Here is a 26,613-nt window from a genome sequence, read left to right on the forward strand (position 1 = left end):
TGCAGGCTGTGAACCGCTGAACTACCTGGGCTGCCCTAGAGTTCTTTGTTTTTATAATCAAAAAACAATTAGAGTTCAATTTACTTTCTTTTCTTACTCCTCTTTTTAATCAAGATGAGAAAGACTTGAGAATCTGCACAATATTCACAAACTACCCATCTGGGGCTAGAAAGGAAGAAAGGGATGGGTGTGAACGTGTGTGGGATGCCTCCTACCTTCAGTTATTACACCCAGAATAATGGTCCTTGTCACTTGTGACCCACTGGAAGGAAACTCTTCCATTTTACTAATCCTCTCTGCCAGCATCAGCCTATGGAACTGAGGAAAGGATTTTTTTTTTTTTTTTTTTTGAAATTACCAATCCAAACAAGGTTCTATGACAACAGAACCTTTGGACAGTTTGATCTGAGGGACTATGTTATATACAGTGGTAGTGGAATATGGTCCTTCTGTGAATGCAGTAGCAGGTTCTCTCACAAGCATGACTTTCCTTGCACAATCTTGATGGGATGGGAGGCTGAGAGAGGGTGTGTCCCACCGTGTTGAACTCTTGTTACAGACACAAAGCCAGTAAACAGCGAGGGCAGGCCTAAAACTCCGTGTCCACTCCTGCCTGTGGTTTAGCGCAGAGTTCTGCTATGACCAACTCTGCTATGACCGTGCTGTCAGGAACTGTACTTTCAATGGTTTTTCCAGTAACAATGACCCATTTGTGCTGACTCACCTTCCTTCTCCTGGGGAACACCTTAGGGGCATGTAAGAAGGCTGGGAAAGGTTAGACTGTCAAATGGATTTATTTTTTCTCTGTGCTAAACCGAACAGTCTGTTTCAAAGTCAAATTCCTAACTTTGAACTTAATCCCATCCTGTTACCAAATGAGTTTCAGTGAAAAGCAGAAATCGTTCATGTCTGGGTTTTGGCAAAGTTGTTAAAAGACCACTTTCTTGGAGGTCTAGGCAAACGAATGTTACAGATGTCCCCCATTCTCGGGTACTTTTAGGAATGTCTATCGGATGTTCTCTCCACCAGGAAGGTAGGGAGCGAGTTGGCCACACTGAGCATTCCCTGGGGCCCGAAAGGCCCTTCCTCAGTGCTTATGAAGTATGGTCGCTACTGGGAGGCAGGCAGGAATTTCTTTAATAACCTTATGTGGTTATTTTCGTGATGATGGAGCTGTTCCTCTGATGGGAATTAGATAATGCTGATGGGAAAGGACTGTTTTACTCCCCTCATCTAGCCTTCCTCCTTGAGGGAAGATGATATGAAACTCTCAGAGATGCATCCTAATTGCCTTATTTTTAAATAATTCCAGAAATAGGAGACTCCTCGTCCTCGTCAGTAGTCTGTCCTAATGCTTCAACATCCCTAACTCGAGGAAGCCAGCCCCTCCTCTCTTCTCACTCAGGATCTAGAACACCTCCCCTTTCCTCTCCTGCTCTGTGGGGATGCACAGCAGCCGGGCACCAGGGCAGCACCCTCCAGCCCATGCACGTGGACTGTGTTCTCAAGATTGGAACAGCAGCCTTCATTCCTGTTCACTGGCAAAAGAAAATCTGTGCCCAGAAGTACGTGGTCTTCTCTGTTCTCACCCTCTCTCCCAGCTCCCCATTTCCAGGACATGGTGAAGGGCAAAGAAGATGTCTCCAGTCTGAATCATTTTTGCAACAAGCTTTTATTATCTTTTTTAAAACCCAGATAAGAAAGACATTTAAAAAGAAAATATCCTCAAAACAAACGTACACACAAGGGGCAACACAAGGATAGAAGGCACTACCAGCAGTGATACCCACCTCTGGGGGAAGGGATACTTTATCCAGACTGTTTGCCGAGGCTCGGGCCTCAGGTTCTGGGTGTAACCGTGCTTCAGATAAAGTTAGAATTTTCCCGTAACTCCCTTGTTTCATAAACACCCCTATCTCTTTATATATAGCTATATGCCTTTATGTATATATGTACATGACTTTTTTTTTCCTTCTCAAAAATAAAATTGCCGCCCCCGTCAGAGGGAGGATCTCAGCAGCATTCACAGCGGCTGCAGCAGGAGCTGTGCCTTCCACTCATGTTAAGGACATGCAGCAGGAAGGAAAAAGGACTCTCAACCCGCTCCCTTTAATATACAGCAAGGGTGAGAGGTTTTTTTGTTTTTAAGGGAGGGAAGCAAGAAGGCTGAGCATGAGATGGCAGATAAGCAGGGTTTTAAGGGGGTCTAAAAAATCTTGTTCAGCTGCGAGCTTGTCCTGCTTTTGCAGCTCTGAAGACTGCACACAGTTTGTCTGACGTGGCATCAGCATTCCTTCTGCCATCGGGGCCACGTGGACACACAGCAAGAGTCAGGGAGGGGACTTCTGAGGTTATACAATGAAGCCGGGGCTCAACCCAGCCAACCCAAGAAGGACCTGGGGAGGCAGAGGACAGCAAAGAACTGATGTCTCAGAGGCTGGACTGGAAAACCGGCCCTGCTCTGAAAGTTCAAAGTCCTCCCTCTGGGTTGGAGTGTCTTTGCAGTCCTGGCTACTTGCTTCAGTTGTTTGGCTAGTTTAAGTTTGCACCTGAACAAGGAGCCCATGCAGATGTAGGCTGGGGATCTAATCACCCTTTCCATGTGGTTTGACATCACTTATTGGGAGTCAAAAGCTCAGGACCTTAGATGGGAAGGAGGTCTGTGACTCTTGCTCCTCGGGGAAGAAGGGCTCTCCCGGCCTTGCCTCCCACACCACCATGGTCCGCTTCCTGGCAGGAGCAAGTGCGCGGCAGAGCGTCAAGCAAGGGCGCCCTGCTCCTGTTTCTCTCTGAAAACAAAGGCACTGAGGTCAGCGGGAGGCCAGCCCACAGGCTCCCTGCGCGCAGTGCCACGCCACGGGCTGGCCGAGCTTCAGAACACAAAGGACTCCACGTTGGCCTGAGCTGGGAGGTCCCGAGCTGGGAGGTCCCCCGTCTGTAATGAAGGCAGCTCCTCCGGCAGCACCTGGAGTCCCCAGAGTCCTTGTGGGAGGAAGCAGTGCCCAAGGCCAAGCAGGAGAGCAGGGCAGCCAGGCCCTCCCTGGCTCTCGAGCTGGGGGAGGCTGAAGACAAGGTGGCCACATTTCTCTGCAGAGCTTTTCGGCTCTGCCTAACTGCCTGATTTCCATGCCCAGCAGGAGACATTGAAAATGGTAAATGGCTGGTTTCCCTTTGGTGGAAACACGATGGCAACGTGAAACTCCAAGTTGTAACTTAAAAACAAACACTTGTTGACAAAGACGTGATGAAGCATCACACACGCACACATCTGTATGCCTTTGGGTTCACATGGGCACAGACTCTCGAGCGATGAGGGTGAGGGCAGGCTGCAGCTTCTCGGGAATTCTCTGAGCCAACCTCAGCTTTGGTGCTCCCTACCTGAGCAGCTGGGTCCAGTGGCTTTGGGACCCTCCCTTGAGCATGAACGGGCACCTGGGGACAGTGAGGGACAGTGCTCTCACGAGCATCATCCTGCTTTCCGGGCATAGCTCAGACCCACTAAAGGGATATGCTACAATTTTTGACTCATAAATAAAGGTCTATGGGTGGCAAATAAGAGAAACCGAAGAATGAAAGGCGGAGAAAGAACATACAGCTCTAAAACCTTCCTTCTTTCCTTTGCCGGCCGGTGCGAACGGTTCCAGTTTGGTGACGAGAGAGGCAGCTGGTTGGCTTATGAAGGGCTCCCAGGTTGCCGAGGCCCGGGCTCCTCTTTCCACCCCGCCCTGATCCTGCTCCTTGGCAGCGTGTGGCAGGCAGGGCCCGGCCCGCATGCACACGTGTCCCTCAGAGATTTCGTGCCACATCTGGAACTGCCGGGTGGGCATAGAGGCACCCGCCAGAGGGGTCCTGAGAAAAAGTGTCTGTTGCAAAATAATAATTAATAATAAAAATAAAACCGCGGGCACCAGGAGAAGAGGAAGCAGGACCGGTTAGCCAGGTTTGCCCTGGGACTCTCTTAAGGCCTCCTCCAGTTTCTGCCTAAACTTGTCATACTTCTTCTGCACTTGCTGGATTTTGTCCTGCTCCTCCTTTTCCAGGATTGTTAGGAAGTTCTGGAGCTCGGGGATGGAGAAGGCATCCCACTGCGAGGCACAAGGAAGACGGGGGAGAGACAGGACAGGAGACTGGTCAGAAGCCGCACGACGTGAGGGGCCCCACCACCTCCACCTGCACATGGTTGACACAGGGTTTGCTACCCAACAGGCAAGTGCAGCGGATAAAGCTTGGGTTTCCTGCATTGAGCAGCAACCACACTTCAAATCCTGACATCTCATGACCCAGAGGTACCAGCCCATGAGCGGTGTTCGATCCGGAGAGTCAATGATCTTATATTTTCTCTGGCAGCTGCGGTCTGGGCAGTGGTGCTGGAGGTGCCGGGGCCCCGGCTGGCTGGCTCGCTGGCTGCTTTGGGGTGCCAAGCGACAGGCCGTTAACAGGCCTCCAGACACCGGGTTTCAGCCCAGCTCCAGCGCATGACCTTGAGCACACCACTGCACCCTTCTGTCCTGTTTGCTCATCTGCCACAGAATCAGGGTCCCCGCCTCCCTTAGCTGGCAGAGCAGGAAATGAGATCACAGAACCTGGAAAGCTCTGGAGAGCCCGGCTGGCCCAGGTCTGCCCCAGTGGGACCTGGTCTCTCAGGACAGCAGGCAAGTCTGACGCCTCTCAGGCTGACGCAGGAGCAGAGCCCACCACCCTGCGGAGTCAGGGGTTTTGACTCCTAAGCTCTTCTGAGCACAAAAGAATATTGAGGTTTATCTAGTTTAACCCCCACATTGCGTAACTGAGAAGACTGGCGTCCGCAGAGGGAAGGTAGTACAGCTACAGGTACAGAGCCTGTGGCAGCTCGAGAATTCGAGCCCGATCTCTAAACTCCCAGGCCCATGAGCTTTGCACGGGCCAGCAGCGTTCAAACATTTTCACAGGGCACCTTTTTCAGACAAAACCTTCTGCGTTCCAATGTATAAGTCAGATGGAAGCAGAGCTGCCTGACTGACGTGGGGAGAAGGGACGGAGCCCAAACCTGCCCTCATCCCCACAGTCCCCCAAACCCTAGGCTTCCAGTGAACACAGCGTGACACACGCTGCCCTCGGCCACTCGACTGTCTTGACTCCCAACTCACAAGTATCCCCGGCCACGGAGATCACCCCCCTGATTCCACGCAACTTTGTGCGGCCAGACTGGACTCTGATTAGCTCCCCTTTGAGGAAGGAGGCCAGTTTTTAAGAACCAGGAAGAAGGAAAAAACAAATGGCTCAAGAACCTCTATATCCAGCGGAGCCCAGAACCCAAGCTTGCCGGGCCTCAGGCCATCCTGGAGCAAAAACCCCCTGGGCCTGAACACAGGCATTTCTCGGTTCCCCTCCACCCTGGGTGTCAGGAGAAAAGCACACAAAATCTTTTCTCTGCATCGGCCTTGCCAGACACTGGCCCTGACTTGCTCCCCCAGGACGCTTACTGTCCTGGCTTCAGACACTAAACCTCCAAGGCCCAGCCCTTACCCGGGCTCGACTGACTCTCCCAGGCCATATTCCCAGCTGCCTCCATCGCCGCTGCACGGCCCCCACCAACACTGGGGGTGAGGACAACAGCCACCTGCACCTGCCCAGGGCGCCCCGAGGACTGGTTCGTGCCACAAGCACCAGGGCCCAGACCTACCTCCACCTCTCCAGTTTCGTTCTCCTTGAGCACGAAGCTGAGGACGTCATTGTCAGGCCCAGCAAGCAAGCGCAGGTAGAGAGGGCAATCAGCTACAGAAAGTTTCTGGAAGAGCACTGCAAACCAAGAGAGGGAGGGAGCTGGAGGCTCATGTTGGAAGAGAGGGGCAGGGATGGTGGGACAGGCCCGGAAAAGCAGACGTGGGGTGGTCATGACTGCAAGTAGCCATCCTTTCAACCTAATGAAATGAACCTGACCTTTTATCTTTGGTGTCTACTCAAGAGTTTGAAGCGTGTTTCCATTCACATCACGCCCGCAAGACAGGAGGAGTGGCGGGCGGCTTCTCTCCCACTCCACGGGTTAGGAAGGGAGAGCCCAGGGCATGGTGTCCTGGCCGTCATATATAAAATGAAAAGCACGGAGAGCAAGCCTGAGCTCCCGTCAAGCTCTCTGCTCGGGCTGCCGGTGTGGCCCTTCCGCGTGGCTGGCCCGTGGCGTCCAGGGAAAGCCCAGTCCCCCCAGCCGGGTGTGGCAGGGCTCTAGCGGGTCAGGTGGTTTCTCACGGGGAGCTCGCCCTCTCATACCTTGCCCGTCCTTGTGTATCCGCTTAAAAAGTGCAAACTTCTGGGGATTGTCCACAACCATGAACTTCTTGAGCAGCCCCTGGATGACCTCGCTGACTGTGGTGGTGCTGCTGATGTGCAGCTGCTTGATGGCATCGAGCGGAAGGTAGAAGGACGTCCGCTTGTCGGTGGTGGCCGCCAGGTTCACTTCCTTGATGGCATCATAGATGGACTGGGGCCGGATCCCTGCGGGCACGGTCACCGGCCGCCGAAGTTTCAAATGCACTTTGATGAAACCTGTGTAGGTGCCGTCTTCACTCTGCGGGGCAGGGGATGTCACGTGGGTCAGCTCAGGTCAACCTTGCACATCCCACCCGCCACTCTGGGCCACTGCCCCAGGTCGGGGGCGAGGGGGTGCCGGGAAGGGGTGTTGCAGAGGCCTTTCCTAATAGCTGGGCCATCCGGTCCGCCCCCCTCCTGTCTCCCCGAGTTCCTTACTGTCTCTGCTGACCTGGGGGTGCTGCAGAAGAGACACCGCCCCCCCACCCGCCGGCGCTGGGCCGGGAGAAGGCTCGAGTAGGCAGCAACCAGAGAGGATGGGGAGCTGCTGTGGCTTTCCTTCCCGCGGCCCAGGCTCCCTGCCCTCACCCCCAGGGCGCAGCGTCTGCTGGGCTCCCAGCTGGCCCTCGAGCCCCGGGAGGCGCAGGAGGGCTCCGTAACGAGGTCCTCGAGGAACCGGCCCGCTGACCTCCTCCTCCATCTCCTCCCAAGCCCGGGGTCCCCGAGAGCCGCTGCGAGCCGCCGCCAGCAGGGGGCAGCCCCCCCCAGCCGGGCAGCCCGCGCCTCCCCCCTCGGGCTCCCCACGCACCCGCCCCAGGAGGGCCGCCCCGGGCGGGGGGGGGGGGGGTACCGGGCTGCGAGCCCCCTGCGAGCCCCCTGCCTGGCCCCCGCTTAGCACCAGGGACCGAGCCCGCCACGGCTCCGGCTGCGGCTCCCACAGGGGCGCCACGTGTCTGTTCGACCCTGGAGCGCGGGACTTTAAGGAAGTTTCCCGGAGCGGAAAGGGGGAAGGTCTCCCTCTAGGGCGCGTCCTGCTTCCCTGCGGCACCGCCCGGGACCCCCACCCCGCCCCGCCCCAGGCGCCAGCCCCGCGCAGGCCCCCGCGGCCGGAGGAAGGGGAGGGGCCCAGAGGGGCACCCGGGGGCAGGCAGAGCACCCAGGGGACCGGGGCCGCGGGGGGGGGGTCGGGGGGGGGCAGGCCCGGCACCCAGGGGGATGGGGGGAGGGGCAGGCCTGGCACCCAGGGGGACGGGAGATGGGGGGGCAGGCCCAGCACCCAGGGGGATGGGGTGGGGGGGCAGGCCCGGCACCCAGGGGATGGGGGGGGGGCAGGCCCGGCACCCAGGAGGACAGGGGGAGGGGCAGGCCCGGCACCCAGGAGGATGGGGCGGGGGGGGGGGGGGCAGGCCCGGCACCCAGGGGGACAGGGGGAGGGGCAGGCCCGGCACCCAGGAGGATGGGGTGGGGGGGGCAGGCCCGGCACCCAGGAGGATGGGGTGGGGGGGGCAGGCCCGGCACCCAGGAGGACTGGGGGAGGGGCAGGCCCGGCACCCAGGAGGACAGGGGGAGGGGCAGGCCTGGCACCCAGGGGGACGGGGCGGGGGGGCAGGCCCGGCACCCAGGGGGACGGGGTGGGGGGGGTGCGCACCAGCTTCATGCCCAGGCAGTTGGCCTCGCGGCTGTTGTAGCTGTCGATCCTCTGCCTGAGCTCCTGCAGTGTGGGCGGGCGCTGCGGCTCCTCCGCCACTTTACAGATGTTCTGGAACAGACACAGAAGTGAGAGCGGGTGTGGGGGTTCTCTGGACGAGAAAGGGGAGGACCTCGCCCTCCCAGAGCAGCCCCTGACCCAGCAGAAGGGAGCACCTGCCCCGCGGGGTGAAAACTGATTTCCTGGGCTGAGGCTGGGAACCAGCAGAGGTGAAATCGCAGGGGTGGCCCCGGGGCGCTAGGCAAGGCACGGGGGTCCCCACGCTGGCCCCCGGGGATGGGGACAGGCCCCGCTCAGGCTTGCTGTGAGACTAACATGAACGTGTCCAGCACCCGGGCAGTGGCTACAAATTTGGTGAATCAGCAAAACAGCATTTGCTTACCGAGGGTCACCGGGGAAAAACTGCATTTAGATGCTACGGGGAGGTGCAGGGAAACTGAGGCAGGGTCGGCCTTCTGGAGACTGAACAGCCGGGGGGCCCGGCGGGCTGATCCCCCACCCAGGTCCTGACCTGAGTGGAGATCAAGCCTCAGACGCTCCACCCACGGAGCCCCCCTGGCCTCTTCCTTTGGGGTTTCTTAATAACCTTCTCTCCTCCCTGGCCGCCTTTAGGGTAAGGATGCGGGGATGGCACGTGTGATATGCAAACCTGTGTTAACTGACTGTTCGTGTCATCAGTAAGGTCTCCAGGGTCGGTTAAGCTTGGGGGACGGTTGTCAGGAGTTATGCTCAGATTATTGACTGGTGCGGGGAGGGGGGGTCAGCGCCTCCAACCCCCGAGTTGACGGGGGTCAACTATATATATCTGTCAAACGGGACAGGGGGCTGTCCTTCTGCAATAATTGAGAGAATCCGCCTCCTCCCCAGGGTCGTGGGGACAACAAACCTCTGTGCCGAGAACTTGGCAGGCCCAGTCTTTTAAATTTTTTTAAAAATTTTATTTATTCATGAGAGACACACAGAAAGAAAGGCAGAGACACAGGCAGAGGGAGAAGCAGGCTCCCTGCAGGGAGCCCGATGCGGGACTCGATCCCCAGACCCCGGGATCACACCCTGAGCCGACGGCGGCGCTAACCACTGAGCCACGCAGGCATTCCCCGCCCCGTCTCTTTTAATCCGCACGAACCAAAACTCCGTGAGATGGAGTTTAGTACCGACGTTTTCAGGTGAGATGACCCAGGCTCAGAGGAGCTCAGCAACTCGCCTAAAGCCCTAAGTCAGTAGGCGCAGACCTACAGGAAATCCCAGGGCTTGGCCTGCTGCCCCCCGGCCCCGCCCCAGGGAAGGGGAAGGACGCTGAGGCTTTGATGGGGGTCAAAGTTCCCCACGCTGTGGGGCGAATCCGGGGACCTGAGCCACTCTGTCCCTCAGTCAATTTCCCGCATCTCTCCCCACCTCACCACCACCCACCTTCCCAGTTTTGTCCTCATGCTGTCCGTGTATGGCCAGGAGGCGGGAGCCATAGTTTGGGAAAACAAACGGGTTGGTAAAAACCCACCCAGAATTCACCTGATTTTAGAAATCTAGCCGACTCGGGGCGGGTCAGGATTCTCCTTTGGCAGACGAGCAAACAGACCCAGAGAGGCGAAGCGCCCGGGTTGTCCCTGCAGGGGTGCGGCCTAGCTGGGGGACTGCACAGGGGCCCCGCCGGAGCCTGCCCCGCAGGCCTCCCTCCTGCAAGCGGGCTGTGGAGACAGGGCACCCCCAGCAGGGTGCTGGCACGGGGAGCTGGGATGGCCGCCCCCCCACACCCCTGCCGGGCATGGAGATGAGCCGACACCCCTTTCCATCACAGCATCTTGCTTGGCCTGCCCGCATCCCCCCCGTCCTCTTCCGCGGGGCTCCTGACGGCACCAGCGCTGTGCTGCATCCTTTCACATTCCCCCTCTCACGTACCACCTACGTCGCTCCCATTTCACAGATTTCAAGGCTGAGGCCTAGACAGGTTAAGGAACACACTCGTGGTCCCACTGCCAGTAAGCATCTGAGCAGGGCCCGGAACAGGGTCCATCCACGTCTGGAGCCCACGTCTTCTCGATGCACCCCATGGCCACTCTAGGATGGCCCTTCCCGCCGCTCCCGTCATGATCACTGAAATTCCACGCCTCGGGGCTGAGGTGTGCAGCTGCCAGACCAAGGCCTGTGAAACACTCGTCCAAGGTGTATCTGATCAGTGGGCTAGGCCCCAGAGGACTCAGGCCCCAGGGGCACCATGTCACCTGCAAAGATGCCAAGGGGAGGCTTTTCTAATCTCTCAAGTGGGATGCAGCTGCCAGGATGCAGGACCCACCCTGGACCTACGTGGCCACTCGTGGAACTGGACCTCGATCCCATCCAAGACCACCCAAGGGGAGGCACGCCCCAGGGTGTGCTCCTGTTTGCTTGAGGTAAGCAGCAACTGATGTGACCCTCAGAGAGCATCTCTACCCACTGGCAATTCCTTAATCCGGGGATCCTCAAATGGAGCTCCTCCTTCCTCGTCCATCCCCACAGAGTTCCCGGAGACACCTACTTCCCCGGAAACCCTCCCAACCCTCCACACAACCGGGTGTGTTTCCGTGGGACCAGATGTGCCTGGCCACAGCTCACCCCTGGGAGCTTCCAGTCAGAAAGACCAGTCACCTGGTCACTCTCACGTGCTCCACTCTATCCAACTCAAGCACACAGGCCCGCCTCTCCCCGGAAGTTTACAGCTTTCTCCTATTCGTCTACAAAAAAAAAAAAAAAAAGGAGTTAAATGAGAGAAAGGAAACTCTAGGAGCTTCTGGAAGATCTCCTCTCACAGTCTCCAAGTGAGCCACAGCCATTTCCCTGGAAGAAAAGGCAGCTGGGTCATGGCTTTCAAAAGTCAGTTATTCCAGGCCCGGGTTTGTATACAGCAAGAGTCAGAGCTGCCATAACGAAAGGTTTCTTCTTCCTGTTCCCCTTCCTTCAGCACCCATCCCCCACCTCCCCTGCCCACCACAAACCTACGGAAGTGACGCAAGCATCCTCGGCCACCCCTTCCAGAACTGACGCACAAGGCAGCTATCCTGATCTCACCACCCATCTGGGAGTGCCAGGCGCCCGTGAGGCCAACACGTGGAGTCCCACAGCCTGGAATGTCAGCACCCAGGGCCGGCCTGGCTGCTGCCCACACCACAACAGGCGGACGAGGTCCGCCCCACAGACTGAATGAATCACCTGCCAAAGTAGGCCAGCCGATCGCAGCCAGCCCCAGTCACGAGAGCCTGCTAATCCTCTGCCCGCCCAGGGATGGTGCGGAATCTAGGCCAGTGGTTCTTAAACTTGGCTACACACGGACTCATGTAGAGGAATCTCTTAGAAACACTGCTTGGGCTGCATCTTGGAGATCCTGATTTACAGTCTGGCGTACAGCCTAGGCATAGGCATTCTTTTTTTTAAACGTCCAGTTCATTCTAACAGGCAGCAGTGTTTGAGAAGAACAGATATAGACCCCTTGCAGGAAATTTCAGATGCCAAGGGTCCCCATCCAGCAGCATAATTAATGCTCTGGCACCCACAGATATTCTGTACCCCAAGGTGTACCTAAGACGCAAGTATCTGCTGTGTGAACAAGAGCAATAAGAATATAGTAATCTTCACAGCGTAAGGCAAAGGCCTCAATTTGTATTCACCTGTCAGATTCTCAAGTCCTCAAAGTGCAAGATTTGTTTCCACCCATGGATACAAAGCAAGAGACCAGGCAGATAGAGTTTTGTCTCCTGGGGTGGCCCAAGATGGAGACAGAATGGGGAACTCACTCTGTTAGGATTTCACAAATACCGGCAATGGCCTGTGAGGTGTCTCTCGGAGGGGGTTTGTGCATCTCGGTGCATCTGGCATGGAATTCATCTGCTATGATTAAGCCCCTGGCGCTGGTGGCAGATGGTTTAGCTGTTCCCAATACAGCTGGCGCTTCCAGGGCACTGGGGAAAAGTAGGTTTGTGCTCCCATACCCTGAGCCATGGAAAGGGCTGTGTTGCCTCTCAGCTGCTCAAGGGTATTGGGGTACAGCCACGTGAAGAGGCTAGTGCTGGGAGTCCAAACAGATGCTCTCCTGAAAGTGAGCCTCAAACTTTTCTTTTCTTTTTTTTTTTTTTTTAATTTTTATTTACTTATGATAGTCACAGAGAGAGAGAGAGAGGCAGAGACACAGGCAGAGGGAGAAGCAGGCTCCATGCACCCGGAGCCTGATGTGGGACTCAATCCCGGGTCTCCAGGATCGCGCCCTGGGCCAAAGGCAGGTGCCAAACTGCTGCGCCACCCAGGGATCCCCAAACTTTTCTATTAAAAATATCCCTGGGGAAAAAAAAATATCCCTGGGGTACCTGGGGTAGCTGAGTTGGGTAAGCATCTGACTGCTGATTTCGGCTCAGGTCAACCTCAGGGTGGTGGCATCAAGCCCCGAGTTGAGCCCCATGTTGGGTACTGTGCTCAGCTCAGAGTCTTGCTTGAGATTCTCTCTCTCTCTGTCCCTACCCCCACTCATGCTCTCTCTCTCTCTCAATTCATTAATTTAAAAAATATATATCCTTAACAACAAAATTAAGAGGACCATCCCTTGTATTTTGGGGCCTATCTCAGAGCAGATTTACCCCCTGTTGAGTCTCACTTTATTTTGTTTTAAGAAGGAACCCAAACATGGGTAAATTCTGTGTTCTAGGGGATCCCTGGGTGGCTCAGCGGTTTAGCGCCTGCCTTTGGCCCAGGGCGTGATCCTGGAGCCCTGGGATCGAGTCCCACGTCAGGCTCCCGGCATGGAGCCTGCTTCTCCCTCCACCTGTGTCTCTGCTCCCCCCCCCCCCTTCTATGTCTATCATGAATAAATAAATAAAATCTTTAAAAAATATATTCTGTGTTCTAATCAATGACACATGTCCTAATTTTGGTCACGGGGGAAGAAGAGGCTCTGAATGAATCCTGTGGCTTCTAGTATCCCCAGGTAGACACAGGGTAGCCCTTGAAAGCCCCAGCGGTGCAGGGAGCCTCAGGGTGAGGAGTTCGTTGAGGAGAAGCAAGCGATACACTCTGATATGTCAGACACCTCCGTGCCCATTCTCTTTCCACCTGAACCACACACACCTCACCTTTGCTAAACATTTTACTCTCCTTCTTCTGAAACTTCTCAGCCTCTTCTTCCTTCATCATATGGCTGCCATCTGGCCACCTGAGGTCCTTTACTCTGTCCAGCCCTCTCTGGCTACTCCTGCCCTGAATGATGGTGATGGTGATCCCTGTTATTATGTGCTGGCTACCTTTGTGCCAGGCACCGTCCTGCTCGTTAGCATGGATCCGTTCACGCCATCCTCACCACAAATTCACGTGAATGCCCATTTCACAGATGAGGAAACTGAGCCCCAGCAAGGTTAAAGCTAACACATGTCTAAAGCTAGCACTGTCTGGCACATGCATCTACCTATAGCAACCTCCAAGTAGACTATCATGAGCTGTCTTCCCAACCAGAGTGAATTTTAATGACTTATACCATACTTCTATTTCTTCTTATGCCCAGTGGCACCAAGGATGAAGCCGACAACACATACTTGCTCAAGAACATTCAATGGCTCCCCATTGCTTACAGGGGGTCAGGGGAAAGATCTCAGTTTTTCCTAGGAATTCCAGTGCAGTGAGACTTGGATTTCAGTGTAGACTGAGTTCCGTGAGAGAAGCACCTGCACCTGGTGCTCTGGCACCCCAGAGCCTCGCTGCAGCTTGGAACAAGTAGAGGCTCAGGAAATGCCTGTGGGGTGAACATAAGCTTGTTTGGGTTCTGACCCCCATCACTAACTAAGTGATCTTGAGGAAATCCGATAACCTCAAGCCTCAGTCTCTGTTCTCGGTCTCATCTGTCAATCTGAAATACAAATCCTTGGTTGCCTAGTAGGATTCACGCAGAGGTACGACCCAACGAGGTCATGCGTGCCAAAACATTCTGGAAATTATCAACCATCCAAAGGCACATACTGTTACTACCATCCCAGGTAATAACCATCCCTACCCCTATGGGCCAATCCCATTTCTCACTTTCCTTGAGCGCTTACTCAGGATTGGCCACCAGGCCACAGAGTCTGTTCATTCCTCTATACCAGTGGTCGGCAAACTTTCTTCTTCTTTTTTTAAAAGATTTTATTTATTTATTCGTGAGAGACGCAGACAGAGAGGCAGAGACCCAGGCAGAGGGAGAAGCCGGCTCCGTGCAGGAGCCCGATGCGGGACTCGATCCCTGGACTCCAGGATCACGTCCTGGGCCGAAGGCAGACACTCAACCGCTGAGCCACCCAGGCGTCCCTGGCAAACTTGTTCTGTCAAGGGCCAGGTAATAAACATCTGGGGCTTTGCTGGCCCTATCTTTGTGGCAACTCCGCAGCTCCGCCGCCTAGCACAGAGCAGCGCGGGGAGCCTGGCTGTGTCCCAGTAGGACCCGCTCTCGGCCCCCGGCCCCGGCCCCGGCCCCCGGCAGCAGTCTGCGCCTGCGCTTAGGATCCAGAGCCCCGTGTCCCCTCCTGCCATCTCCTCGGCGTCGCGAATGAAATCTCCCGGGCCCGTGGCCATCTCCTCATGCTCTGCTCTCCTAATACCCGCGATCCCTGGCATTTTCCTCCGCAGACAGAGACGGGCCGTGCAGGTTTGCGGGCGACGCTCCTGCTGCCAGCCGTGCCCCGGTGTCCGCACACCCCAGCTCGGCGTTTCCGGCTTCGGCCTCGCTTCTGGACGCTTCGCACGGGTAGGCAAAGGCTGCGCGGCTTCCCTGGAGTGGGCTTCCTCTCCTCGGGGCTCCCGTGGGGAGGCAACAAGCCGGCGGAGGAAGAGCTGCAGGTGGGCGGCCAGGGTCACCCTCTGGCTCGGGGACGGACCCCCGCGGCCCCAAGCCTCGGATTCCCGCCGGGCACCGGCTGCCAATGACCACAGGCCGTGGGCCTCTGCACTGCTGACAAAGCCGCCACCACAAGGACCGCGGAGGTGCCCTCACCGCCTGTGTGGCTGCTTTTGGATCTAAGTATATGCTTTTATTGTTTAATTATTATTTCACATGTATTAACCCCGTCTTCCCAATTAGCCGTTCCCCGGAGGGAGACAGACCCGATCACGTCTGATGACTGTGCTGCTTTCGGACGCCCTGCGAGGCTCCGTCGGGCTCTCGGTGACCTCAGGGAGGCACCTGGGTGGCACCCGAGCCCAGAGCCCCGCCGTGGCCTGCAGCCAGGCGCAGGAGCACCTCCCAGTGACCCGGCCCCCGGGGGCCCGGTGCCAAGGCAAGGCTGCTCGGGCCGCAGGCTTCAGCTGGCGGTCACCTCTGCTCAGCTCTTGCAGTTTCCTGGTCAGAACGGACACAAGACCATCATGACCCGCGACCTCCAGCAAGTCGCTTCCCCTCCAAGAGCCTCAGTTTCCTCTGTGAAATCCTGAAGGGAGATGTGTTTGCAGCTCTGCGGGTCTACCTCTAGGAGAGGGTGCTTTCTTTCATCACTGCTTCCTCTTCTAGTTCAGAGAATTGAGGGTGGAGGTGACGCTCAGCCGTCCTAGGGTGATCGCAGGGGAGTAACTGGCTTAAGACAGTATCGGGACACTTGTAATGTCTATGACTTACGGCAGTCCTGGCCACTTGCTTTCACAAGGAGAAAGCAAATCTCCAGGAGGTGTGTACAGCTTCCGAAGACACAAAACTCAAGAAAAGAAAACAAAAACTACCCCGGAAGCCATTCACCCTGAGCCTTTGCCACATTTCCTCTTTCTCAGCTCTTAGCAAATCTGTCAACAGCCATTCTCATGCCCCCTGCGCGGAAAGCACCCCCAGGCCTCCGTCAAGGGGCAGAGCCCCAGGCGTGGTGCGTGAGGACCACCATCTGCAGACACGCCCCCTCGATGCTCCCCTAATGCCTGTCCTAAATAGGAACCTCTGACTTAGAACCCCTGACGGAAGGGGGAGACGCCGCTCCCCGGGAGGCCAGCATGGCCCGGAGCCTGCGCTCGGTGTCCCTCCCTCTGGCAGGTGGCCTCCTCAGCCCACAAGCAGGGGCAGGTCGTCTGGGGTGAGTCAGTACCAGAGAAGGACCAGGAGCCGCCTCTCCTGCAGGAGGCTGGGAGAGCCCTGTGGCCCTGGAGCGGCAGGTGGTGACCTGGGTTCAAGCCCTACTGTGTGCCTCAGTATTATAATAAGTCACCAATGGGCTGAGGCCCCCCTAGTCACAATCTCATTTAGTCCCTGAAATGACTCAGTGAGGATGGTATGTCATCACCCAGAGTTCCTGCGCCTCACCCCTAGACCTCACTGCCCTGCCCAGCAGCTGGTGTGCCCTCAGGGGTCTGTGCACGTGGGCCAGTCGGTCTCCCCAAGACTCAGATTTCTTTGTGAAGCGCAGACAACAAGGCCTTCTCTACACATTTGTCATAGAGATGACATGAGACTGCACGTGTGGAAGTGCTTAGCACACTGCACGTCCAGAGCTAGCAGTGGCTGGAGAGCCATCAGTGTGGCCGCCACCATCAGCACCGGTAGGCAGCTGTCTGGCAGGGCAGAGGAGAGGCTGGTTGGTGGGGCTGACTCGCCGTGGGAGCCCCCTTGCTCTCTGACAGGCCCTTCAGCCAGAGCCGCGTCACGACTCAGTGTATCCTAAGCACTTTTGTCTTCGGGGCTGTGGGCCCCTCTTCCTCCATAAACAAGTAGATTGGAAATGTTATTTTATGATAGCATTGACATAAAGAAAAATATATTGATATCATATAAGAAAACACATTCTTCAACCTAGAAGTTCATTTTTTCCCTCCTGATTTGAAAATAAATTAAAACATTTCTGTGGGCCCATAAAGAATCATGGGCCCCTCTGACACCATCTGCCACTGTGCCTCACGGAGAAGTCAGCAGTGCTTTCAACTCCTGAGTCCCACATAGAGAGACCTGGGAATGAGAGTTTTCTTGGGATGCAAGACTTCTAGTGCTAGAATCAGGACAGTTCTGGCAAACCTGCATATTTGGTTACTCTAGTCCCAGGGGCCCCCTTGGGGACCTAGATGGACTCCTCTCCCTTTTCCTTGTGACTGTGGGCCCCAGGGACACTGCTTGCTCTCCTGCCCTCTGTAAAGCTACCCATGTACTCAGTCCTGGAGGTCTTCCTCACCTTCCTGACCTCCTTAACCCTTTCCTCCGCAGCCTGGCTGTGGCCTGGACACTGTGGCCCTGGCCACCTCTGCTGATACCCACACATCACACACCCTGCTGATCAGCTTGATCACAGAACACAAGCTCTTCGAGGGCAGGGGCTGCCCCGAACACTGATGCAGCTCCAGAACAGTGCCTGGCAGACAGGACGGGCTCATTAAACATCTGCCTAATGATCTGAATAAAACACAAAGAAATAATAAGACATGAACACAAAACCCCAGAACAAATATAGGGAGACCAAAAGGTTCCAGAATTGTGTAAGACTGCTATCGGGTTCCTGGTCCATGGCACTCTGCTCCACCTCTGAGAAAACAGCTGGAAATCAAAGGGGACGCCTGTCCTCTGCCTGTTTCTGAGAGCAGATGATGCAAATCCCTTCCTTCTCTGTTCTCGCCTACCCTGGGCCTTCCTGAAGCCTCCCTCTCAGCTCAGAGGTTTCCAATGTGAATGCAGACCGAATATGGTGGCATCAGTCCATTCTACTGCCACAACCATAGGACTTTTCCCTTGGGGTGTTTTCCCTTGCCCTGAGGGTTTCTAGAGCATGAGTGGGTCTTTCTCCAGATCGGTTCTCCTTACTCAGATCCCCCTTTCTGTCTCTGTGACCCCTTACTTTGCCTCCAAAACTAGGGATTGTATCTCTCCCATCTCTGTGTCCCCAGAGCACCCAGAGCCAGAGCATTGTGGCCTCAGTCAGGGATGACGGTGGGCAGGGTGACAGAGTGCATCCCCAGACCCCATCCCAGGCTCCAGTCTCTCTGAAGGCTGGACACTGCTCTTTCAGAGCCAATTAAAGAGGATGCCACTGTAGGGATCCCTGGGTGGTGCAGCGGTTTAGCACCTGCCTTTGGCCCAGGGCGCGATCCTGGAGACCCGGGATCGAATCCCACATTGGGCTCTGGTGCATGGAGCCTGCTTCTCCCTCTGCCTATGTCTCTGCCTCTCTCTGTGACTATCATAAATAAATAAATAAATAAATTTTTAAAAAATGTTTTAAAAAAGAGGATGCCACTGTAAATCATATGTCTGACAAAGGATCACTATCCAGAACATATAAAGAACCCCAGCAACCCAATAATAACAACAAAAAGACCCAATTTAAAAAATGGAAAAAAACCTGGAATAGACATTTCTCCAAAGATACACAGATGGCCAATAAGCACATGAAAAGATGTTCAACATCACTCATCACTAGGGAAATGCAAATCAAAACCACAATGGGATGCCACCTCATACTTATTAGGATGGCCATTATCAAAAACAAAGAAAATAGCAGGCGTTTGGCAAGATCGTGGAGAAATTAGAACCCTGGGCATAGCTGGTGGGAACGTGAAATGGTGAAGCCACGTGGTAAACGGACTGGCAAGTCCTTGAGAGATTAAACAGAAAGAATCACCACATTAACCAGCAGGCCTACTTCTGGGTTGGTACCTACAAGAAGTAAGAATGAAGACTCAACAAGTAGTTGTACACTCATGCCGACAGTGGCATTATTCACAATAACCAAAAGATGACAGCAACCCACTGACAGACGGGTAGATAAAGTGTGGGACAGACCTGCAATGGAGTATTATTCACCCATAAAAAGAAGGAAATTGTGGCACAATTGTGGCACAGGCAAAATGGGGGAACCCTGAAGACACTGCACTAAGTGAAATAAGCCAGTCACAAAAGGACAATACTGCATGACTCTAGTTACAGGAGGCTCCTGGAGTCGTCAGATTCACAGGGGCAGAAGGCAGAAGGGTGGCCGCCAGGGGCTGCGGGAGCGCGGAGTGGGGAGCTGCTGGCTAATGGGGATGGAGCCCAGGCGAGGAAGATGGAAACATTCTGGAGATGGATGGTGCGATCGGGGGCACGACGTGAAAGCACTCTTGCCACCCAACTCTACACTTAAAAATGGTCAATTTTATGTAGTGTATATTTTATCACAACTTTTAAAAAAGAGGATTCTTAAGGGCAAGGGAAACTGGAGGCCTTGTAGCCAGCTGGTTTTGTCTGGTCCCATACAGTCGGGAGTGTCCCTGACTTTCCATTTTCCAAGCAAGTGAGCAGTCAGTCCCGCTTCTGAGCAGGGTGGCCCCCTCCTCCGCCAGCGGCAGGCTCTTTCCCAGGCCCCAACCCCTCCTGCACGCGCTAAGAAAAGGCCGGACCCTGGGGCTGATCCAGACAGCGCAGCCCAACTCAGAGGAGCTCTGCAGCGACGTGAGGGTCTTAGAGCTTCCCAGGGGACTCTCCACAGAGACACACAGAAGCCTGGGCTCAGAGATCTAGAAGGGGCCTCGAAATGAACTGGCCCAGGCACCCCCATTCTGAAGCAACTGGAGTTGTTAGGTGACTGACAACTAGTGGGGACTCCCCAACCTGCCTCAGATGCTCCCCCTCCAACCCACCATGGCTGGCCCCGGTCAGGGAGCTGGGTCTGCCTTTCCAGCCCATCCACTCCTAGGAAAATGGATGCATCAGCCAGAGGAAGATGTGGGGAACACTTCTTTCTCTCTGTGTCGTCTTTCTTCTGTAGGCCACAGAGCCATGGCATGCTCTTGACGTCATGGAGCTGGGCGCTGGGAATGGGCTCGCCTTCAGAGCCATCCACCCCCACCTCCAAACCACTTCCTCCCTCTCACACAGCGGGCCTCCCTACACACAAACACTCGGAAGAAAGGCTTCCTCAGCTTCATGGACAATCCCATGTGCTCTGAGAGCGCCCAGTCGAGGCCAGCGGAATGTGGGGGCCATGGGGCAGGGGGGTTGTCGAAGCCCAGCTCGTGTGCTCTGGTTACACACTCCTACCCGGGCTGACAGGACGTGGGTGCCCCAGCTGCAGGAGCCCCCTCTCGCACTGGGTGCTGGCTTCAGCTTGGCCGGAGCTCCCTGAGTGCAGGGCACCCAGCGCCAGAAGTGACTCCGTAATTCAGAGGCGGAGAGTGGCTCGTGGGAGGCAGGGCCTGGCGCCTGGCACCCACACTGCACACCCCCCCGGGACTTGTGCCAGCAGCCAGGACGGCAGCCGGCGCTGCCCTGTGGGAAGGCCCGCAGTCCCTCTTGGCTCCCTCTAACTGGAGACCCCACCTGTGCCCTCAGCTCCGCAAGCTGGGTGGTGCTGGGTGCTGGGGGCCTCTTCACCAGCCCACACATGTCCTCTTGTCACTGTGCAGCCTGCCCAGCTAACCCCACTCCACTACCCCAAGTGATGACACGGGAACGTGTCTCATTGGTTATGAAGTCACTCTGAGTCTTCTCAAGTGTGTGTTGTCTCACGGTGTCACACAAAGGCACAAGGGCCGGGACATTTGGTTTCCTTCTGCTCCTAAATGGCCTGGCAAAGTGCACCATCCTCAGAGACTCCCCGATGGATGCTACTGACATGGGGTCGCATTGGTGGGCACCTTGGGACCTCACTGCCAGGCTTCAACCAGGAATTCTGGAAAGAGCCTTCGGAGAAACAGTATAGCCTAGAAGCTAGGAGTTAAGCATCGGACGTGGGCCCTAACCCTGGATCTGCTCCTTCCCACTGTGTGACCCCTTCTGTGCCTGTTTCCCCCACTGTTCCATGGAGAGCACAGATGGTCGTTATGAGGATTAAATGAGTCTGCACACGTAAAGCACGTAGAACAGTGCCTGCCACACGTCAAGGCCCGATAATTCACCGCTATTACTATACATTCTGACCGTTTCCCGGCAGCCCCCTAGCTCCTGCCCTTTCTCTGTTCTGTGAACAGAGCTAAATGCTTCCATGCACCCCAATCATGACCTCCACCTCCCCATGTCAAAATTCACCACCCATCTGCATTTCTCGAAATGGCCCTTATTACCCCAAGCCCGGGATTTTTCCTTGAGCTCCCACAATCAAATGCTGGGCCCTCTGTTAGCACGTATTGTCCCCTGGAGGAGCAGGTCTCCCATTGTACAGAAGGACAAAGTGAGGCCTTGGGCCGTGAGCATGCTTCCTGAGGCACACACAGCAAAGGCTTGGGGCTGGCTTCCCAGGCCCAGGCATGGGCTCGCTTAGGGGCCTGAGTTCCCTGAGCAGCATACGCCCTTCCCGCTCCACCCGGGCCAACAGAGGATGCTGCAACTACTGGGACTCCCAAACCGGGGTCTTCACGTGCTCAGAATTAAACTGGGAGATGAAGACAAACAAGAAGGGTGTTGATTCCTGCCCCTCTCCATGGCGGAAAGGCAGACAGAAGACACCTGTCACAGGAGGCTCTCCTGCCTCCTCACGTGGGCTCCTCGGCCTCCACCCCGCCGCCCCACCACCAGGCCCCACTTGAGGAAGGACCAGGCCAACTCCTGCCAGCAGGTGTCCTGCTGGTTGCTTAGTGACCCAGTCCTGCCTGCCCTCATCCTCCAGGGCAAACAGCTGAGCAATCACAGATGGGATGGAGAGAGGCGCTCTATGTTTGGAAAGTTGTCTTTGCATTTTCTGCTCACTCAGTGAGATTTTTCTTTTCAGAGTTACTGGAAAAATCCATTGATGCCACATCCAGAATCTCAGCAAGCTTCCCTTTAGAACAGTTGGGAGATCAGCTTTCACCCACTGTGCCCTGAGGACCTTGCAGCATGCGCCCTCTGGGGAGCCCCTGCTGCTGCCCCTTAGGGCTCTCCCTTTAGGAGGCTCCAAGACCACTCCTCCTTTATCAAACATGCATCAGCACCTCCCATATGCCGAGGACACAATGATGACCAGGATGTGGCCCCTGGTCCAGAAAATTACAGCCCATCAAAATGAGGGATAGGAAAGATACGCTGGTGTTCAGGAAAGTGAGAACAAGTGGAAATGGTCTCTAGACACCCCAGATTCACCAGCTTCCACACTTTCCCTGCTGTGTGTGAACTGGAGATTGGCCATGCCTACTGCCTCTGCACATGGTCCAGCCAGCGGAGGACCTGCCCCCCTCCCTGCGGCGGGAAGGCCAGTACCCTGCAGACCCAGCTCCTGCCTGCCATCCACCTCGGGGTACAGGGGACCATCCCACACCACTCTTCATGGGGGGGGGGCAGAGGGGCAGCCAGGCAATGAGAAAGAGGAGGAAAGGCTCACTGGCTGGAGGCTGATGCGACAGAGATGCAGGTGTGGTGCCCCGGATTCCCCAAGCCCAGAGCAGGAAAAAGTGACCTGGATTTCAGCACCAGGGAACCGGCTGAATGAGAACCCCCGCTTCCTATGGCAGGTCACCAGAGTTTGAGGCAGGAGACTGGAGCTCATTTGTAGCTTTTCAAACTCGACTCTCACCCAGGGTGCCACGTGGGTAATGGAAAAAACACGTGTTTTGGAGTACGACAAATGTGGGGCGGGGGCCTCACCCTTGGCTAGCCCTTTTTCCCATATGACCTCACAGAATGGGCCAATCGTTTGGCTTGACAGCTATAGCAATTCTGCATGTGTGGCCCGTCAGAACCACTCAGCGCCGGGCTGCCACCTCCCTAGGTCTGCAGCACCCCAGGGAGCAGGGGTCCCACCAGCTGGAAGCAGGCCATACAGCACCCTGGACAAGGAAGGACGGAAAACCGGGTTGTGGGAGGATGGAGGTGATGACCACAGCTTCCCCTCCTCTGCCTGGGATGGATCCTGTGCAGGGCCACTTGGGAACAAGAGGATGGCTGCAACTCCTGGCAGTCTCCTCCGGCTCCGGGAGTCTATGCCTTTCAGAGCCTGAATCTGCTGTACCCTCCCAGGGGCTGCTGTAACCCCGTCATTGTCAGTCTGCAGCCAGCCTGCCCCCGGCCCCCCTATAGGCTACTCATGCCCAAACCGTTGGGCTCTGGGAGCTGGCCCCTCCAGCCCCCGCCTTGGGAGCTGCTGCCCTGGTCTAATGAAAGCCATGTGGCTGCAGGGCAGATGCAGCCTCTTCCACCTGGATGTCCCTCTGCCTAGCGGCCCGCATCCAAATACTTCATGGATGGCGAGGGAAGAGCTAGGGTCTGTTGCACAACACGTCTGGGGGCCGTAAGGTCTGTAAGTGCGCAGACTGAGTTGTATCTATCTGTCCTCCCCAACCCCGGCGTTCAGTGCTGTAAGAAAGTTAAAAACACAATGGTTTGATTGAGGCCTGCAGACCTAGGTACTGCAGGGTTTGGGATGCTATAAAGAACAGGAACCAAGTGTGGACTTCGCTCTGGAAGCAGTGGGGAGGCCCTGAGGGCTCTGTGGTAGGCCCTTGGCAGTCGTAAGCAGGGTGCACGAAAGAGAAAGAAACAGGATGGAGGCCGTTGGGTGACTTCCTGAGGTACACAGGTGAGAGGTGATGAACACCCAGGCAGGGCGGGAGGGTGCTGGGCAGAACGGAGAGCCTGGCATCCGCAGCGCTGGAGACAGAACCCACAGTGACAGGCTGAATGAGGGAGGAGAAGACCTCAGACACAGAAGGAAATCATTTATGAGTCGGTTCTGGACATATTAGATTTCAGCCATCTGAGGGGCCATGTAAAACCTCCAATAGGCTACAGAAAATTTTGCTCTAGAGCCAGGAGGAGAGGTAGGACGGGGGCCACAGGCTGGGGAGTGTTGAGCTTAGCTAAGTGGGGTGAGGGGGAGGAATCAGGACAGCACCGTGGGTAGAAGCCACAGGCCCTGTGACTTAAGGCTTTTCTGCCTCTACAGCTCCCTTCTTCCTCCTGGCCCTGAAATTCAATGCTCCTGATTCTTGACGAATGTATCTGGTCCCCAGGGAATATGCGAGGCCAGGCCCAGGTATCCATGCTCTTTTATGGGTAGACTGAGTCATCTAGAAGAGGAAACTGAGACGCTGGAGGAGGACAAGTCTGGGTCCTCCATACGGAAGGATCCCAAAGCCAGAAAGTGCACAGGTGCGGGTCACCTGGAGAGTTGAAAGTGGAAAAGGGAGCCCAGGCCCCTGGATACTCAGGCTGAGCCCAGTGAGGCCACCTTTTCAAAGCTCGTGGGCTAGAACCTGGATCCAGAGTCCAACCTGACATGGTGAACTAAGAGCCAGGATTCAGACTTGGCTTCTAGTGCAGGGGTCTTTCTTCCTTCCTCCTTAAACTGCTTGGGTGGATGGATGTTGCATATGCCCCAAACTGTAGCCAGAATTGCTTTATAGGGAAAAACCAGCTGAGTCAGGATAAATGGTCTAAACTGGAGAAGCAGCAAGGGTGGGCCGGAGGAGAGGCAACTGGAATGCAGAGGTGAGGATGCCTTGAGTAATGAGGGTGGGCGGGGGTGGGGGGGGTGGGGAGGATGTGTGCCAGCTATGCAGGTCCTCTTCCAGAGCGCTCCCCGCTCCCCGTGGAAGTCCTTACAGCTGAGAACCTGGTAGGTTAACCTGGTAGGTGAGACCTAAATTCCCCACTGGCTCCATGAAAAGGTGGTGAGGAGGTCTGCTCCTGGGCAGAGGAGGGACCCTCGGGGAAGGAAATAAAGATAGGCTCCCATACAAGTGTTCTTGCTGAATGGAAGACGAAGACCCCAGTCTGGAGAGATGAAGTGACTTGGCCACGGCTCCTCAGTGGATAGCTGGAGCTGGCACAAAGAGCCAGGACTTGGCTCACCGTTCTGTGATGCTTCTACTACCTCATGGCAAAGGGCTGCTGCTCCGACACGCCTTGTTCAGTGGGTCACAGTGAAGGTAACGGGGACCCAGGGGCTCTGAGTCCTCAGTGCTTAGCTGTGTGACAAAGGACAAATCTTTGTACCTCCCGGCTTCAGTTTCCTGCCTAGGAACCTCTCTGGAATCTGTGATAAGTGCCATCTTGCATTTCAATTGAAGTTACCAAATATTTCCTAAATGGGTGGTTCCCTGACTTCAGGAAATAGGATCATCACCTGGATTAAAGCAGATGTGAGGGTCCTACCTACAAAGATTCAAGACCCAGTGAGACTGAGGTGGGGTCCCCGCATCTCCATTTTCAAACAGTGATCCAGAGAGTTCCTCTGAGGGAAGGGGCTGGACCATCTTGGAGCATCACCAGAGGCTTCAGATGCTACAGAGGCACGGAGGGGGGCCGAGGGAGGAGAAGCATCCGTGCTCAAGGAGTTGCCAGTGTAGCAGAGGAAGACAGGACCTCAACCCAGGAACGGCAGGTCCTTGGTGACTGACGAAGGAGAGGTACACAGTTACCGCAAGTTGCCAAGAAAGTCTGAGCAGAGCTTCCACAGCGGTTGGGCAGAGAAGAGGGTTGGAAGGCTGGGAGGCAGAGCCAGCTAAACGCTCTCACCACAACCTGCTTCCTCTGCCACCTGAGTTCACAGCTGTAGCCACCTCCCAACCTCCCCTGTGGTTAGGTGTGGCCATGTGACCTGGTCCTGGCCAATAGCGTGTGGGTATAAAAAACACCACTCTGGGCCTGGCCCACAGACATCTCCCATGTGTTATCCGGAGCCCCCACCTGCTACTGTAACTCTACTTAAAGAGGAAAATCACCGGCTCTTATGTCCCATGACTGACAAACAGGGGCTGTTTGTTTCGTCCATCCTGAGGATACCGGATGCAAGACAGAAGACAGAGCAACTCAACCGAACCAGCACTTAGACAGAAGTCTGCTTCTGAAACCAGTGCGTGGTGCTACGCCGCACCCAAAGGGGATGTGAGTGGTGGTCTTCACCGCCCTCACGGACAAAAGCAACACCAGGAAGGGCCCGAGAGGGCAACGGGCAGCGAACTCCACAGGAGGGGGCTACAGCCTCCAGCCTGAAAGGAAGGCTTATCCTGGGGCTGGGCCAGCATGAAACATCTTTTGAGGTTAGTGTTGGTCTGTGCAGGCTCCTGAGATGTCTCAGAGAAGTGTGAAATAGTCCCACAGTTCTTAAGACTCTCTCTTTTTTTTTTATTACTATTGCTCAAATTTGGAACTAATTTATTTTTAGTATTCTTTTCTCTCATGCCAAGAGGGGCAGGCGCAGGTGCCGTGCCCGAGGCCTGGGTGTGCCTGCTGCTGGTGGAGAGACCGGTATTTCCCTGACTGGTCCCAGGACCACCAGGGTTGGCTGGCATCCCTGGGGTGCCACAGACGCCCTGTCCAGGAAGGGGGCTGACCAGCCAGACAAGTGCAGGAACAGAAACAGAGCTGGCTTCTGCTCTGACCTCTGAGATCCCTGGCATCTGCCTTGAATTTTTCAAGAATCAATGGTGTCAACACAGAGCAGAGAAAACCGAGGATGGGAGTGCACGGGGGATGGGAGTGTGCCCCACATGCGCTCAAGGATATTTAACTACAGATAGAGTCAACCTTCTGCTCTCCATATCCACAAAGAAAACACGTGAGGAGGATTCCCAGCAAGCAGTATCTTAGGATAGACACCAACAAGAACTTTTAAATGATTTAAGTTGTAAAATTTTGGAACTGATGACAGGGAACTCCCAGCTAGTCAACTGTAGAGTCAATGTCCCCCGGCTAGCGTGCCTCATGGAGTGGAGCATGAGGTTGTGTGGGTCTTTCCGTTTTGTAGAAGGCTCTGAGAGGACAAGGAAAAAGTCTGCCTCGCGTCACCTGC

General features: G+C 55.6%; 1 protein-coding gene across 2 annotated transcripts in view; it reads right to left on the bottom strand.

The window, feature by feature from the left end:
• Positions 1–1,653: 1,653 nt before the first annotated feature.
• The window catches only part of RASSF5 (Ras association domain family member 5), a 66,380-nt gene continuing 41,420 nt past the window's right edge, over positions 1,654–26,613 (bottom strand). For both annotated transcript variants that reach the window (XM_077886861.1, XM_077886863.1), the window contains 4 exons: positions 7,934–8,044; positions 6,247–6,544; positions 5,663–5,778; positions 1,654–4,085 (listed from right to left, as the gene is read on the bottom strand). In XM_077886861.1, the coding sequence (XP_077742987.1) occupies positions 3,933–4,085; positions 5,663–5,778; positions 6,247–6,544; positions 7,934–8,044 (678 nt within the window). In that variant the 3' untranslated portion in view covers positions 1,654–3,932. The remainder of the gene's footprint in view (positions 4,086–5,662; positions 5,779–6,246; positions 6,545–7,933; positions 8,045–26,613) is intronic.

The sequence above is a fragment of the Canis aureus genome, chromosome 38, assembly GCF_053574225.1.
Source record: "Canis aureus isolate CA01 chromosome 38, VMU_Caureus_v.1.0, whole genome shotgun sequence".
Classification (NCBI taxonomy): Eukaryota; Metazoa; Chordata; class Mammalia; order Carnivora; family Canidae; genus Canis; species Canis aureus.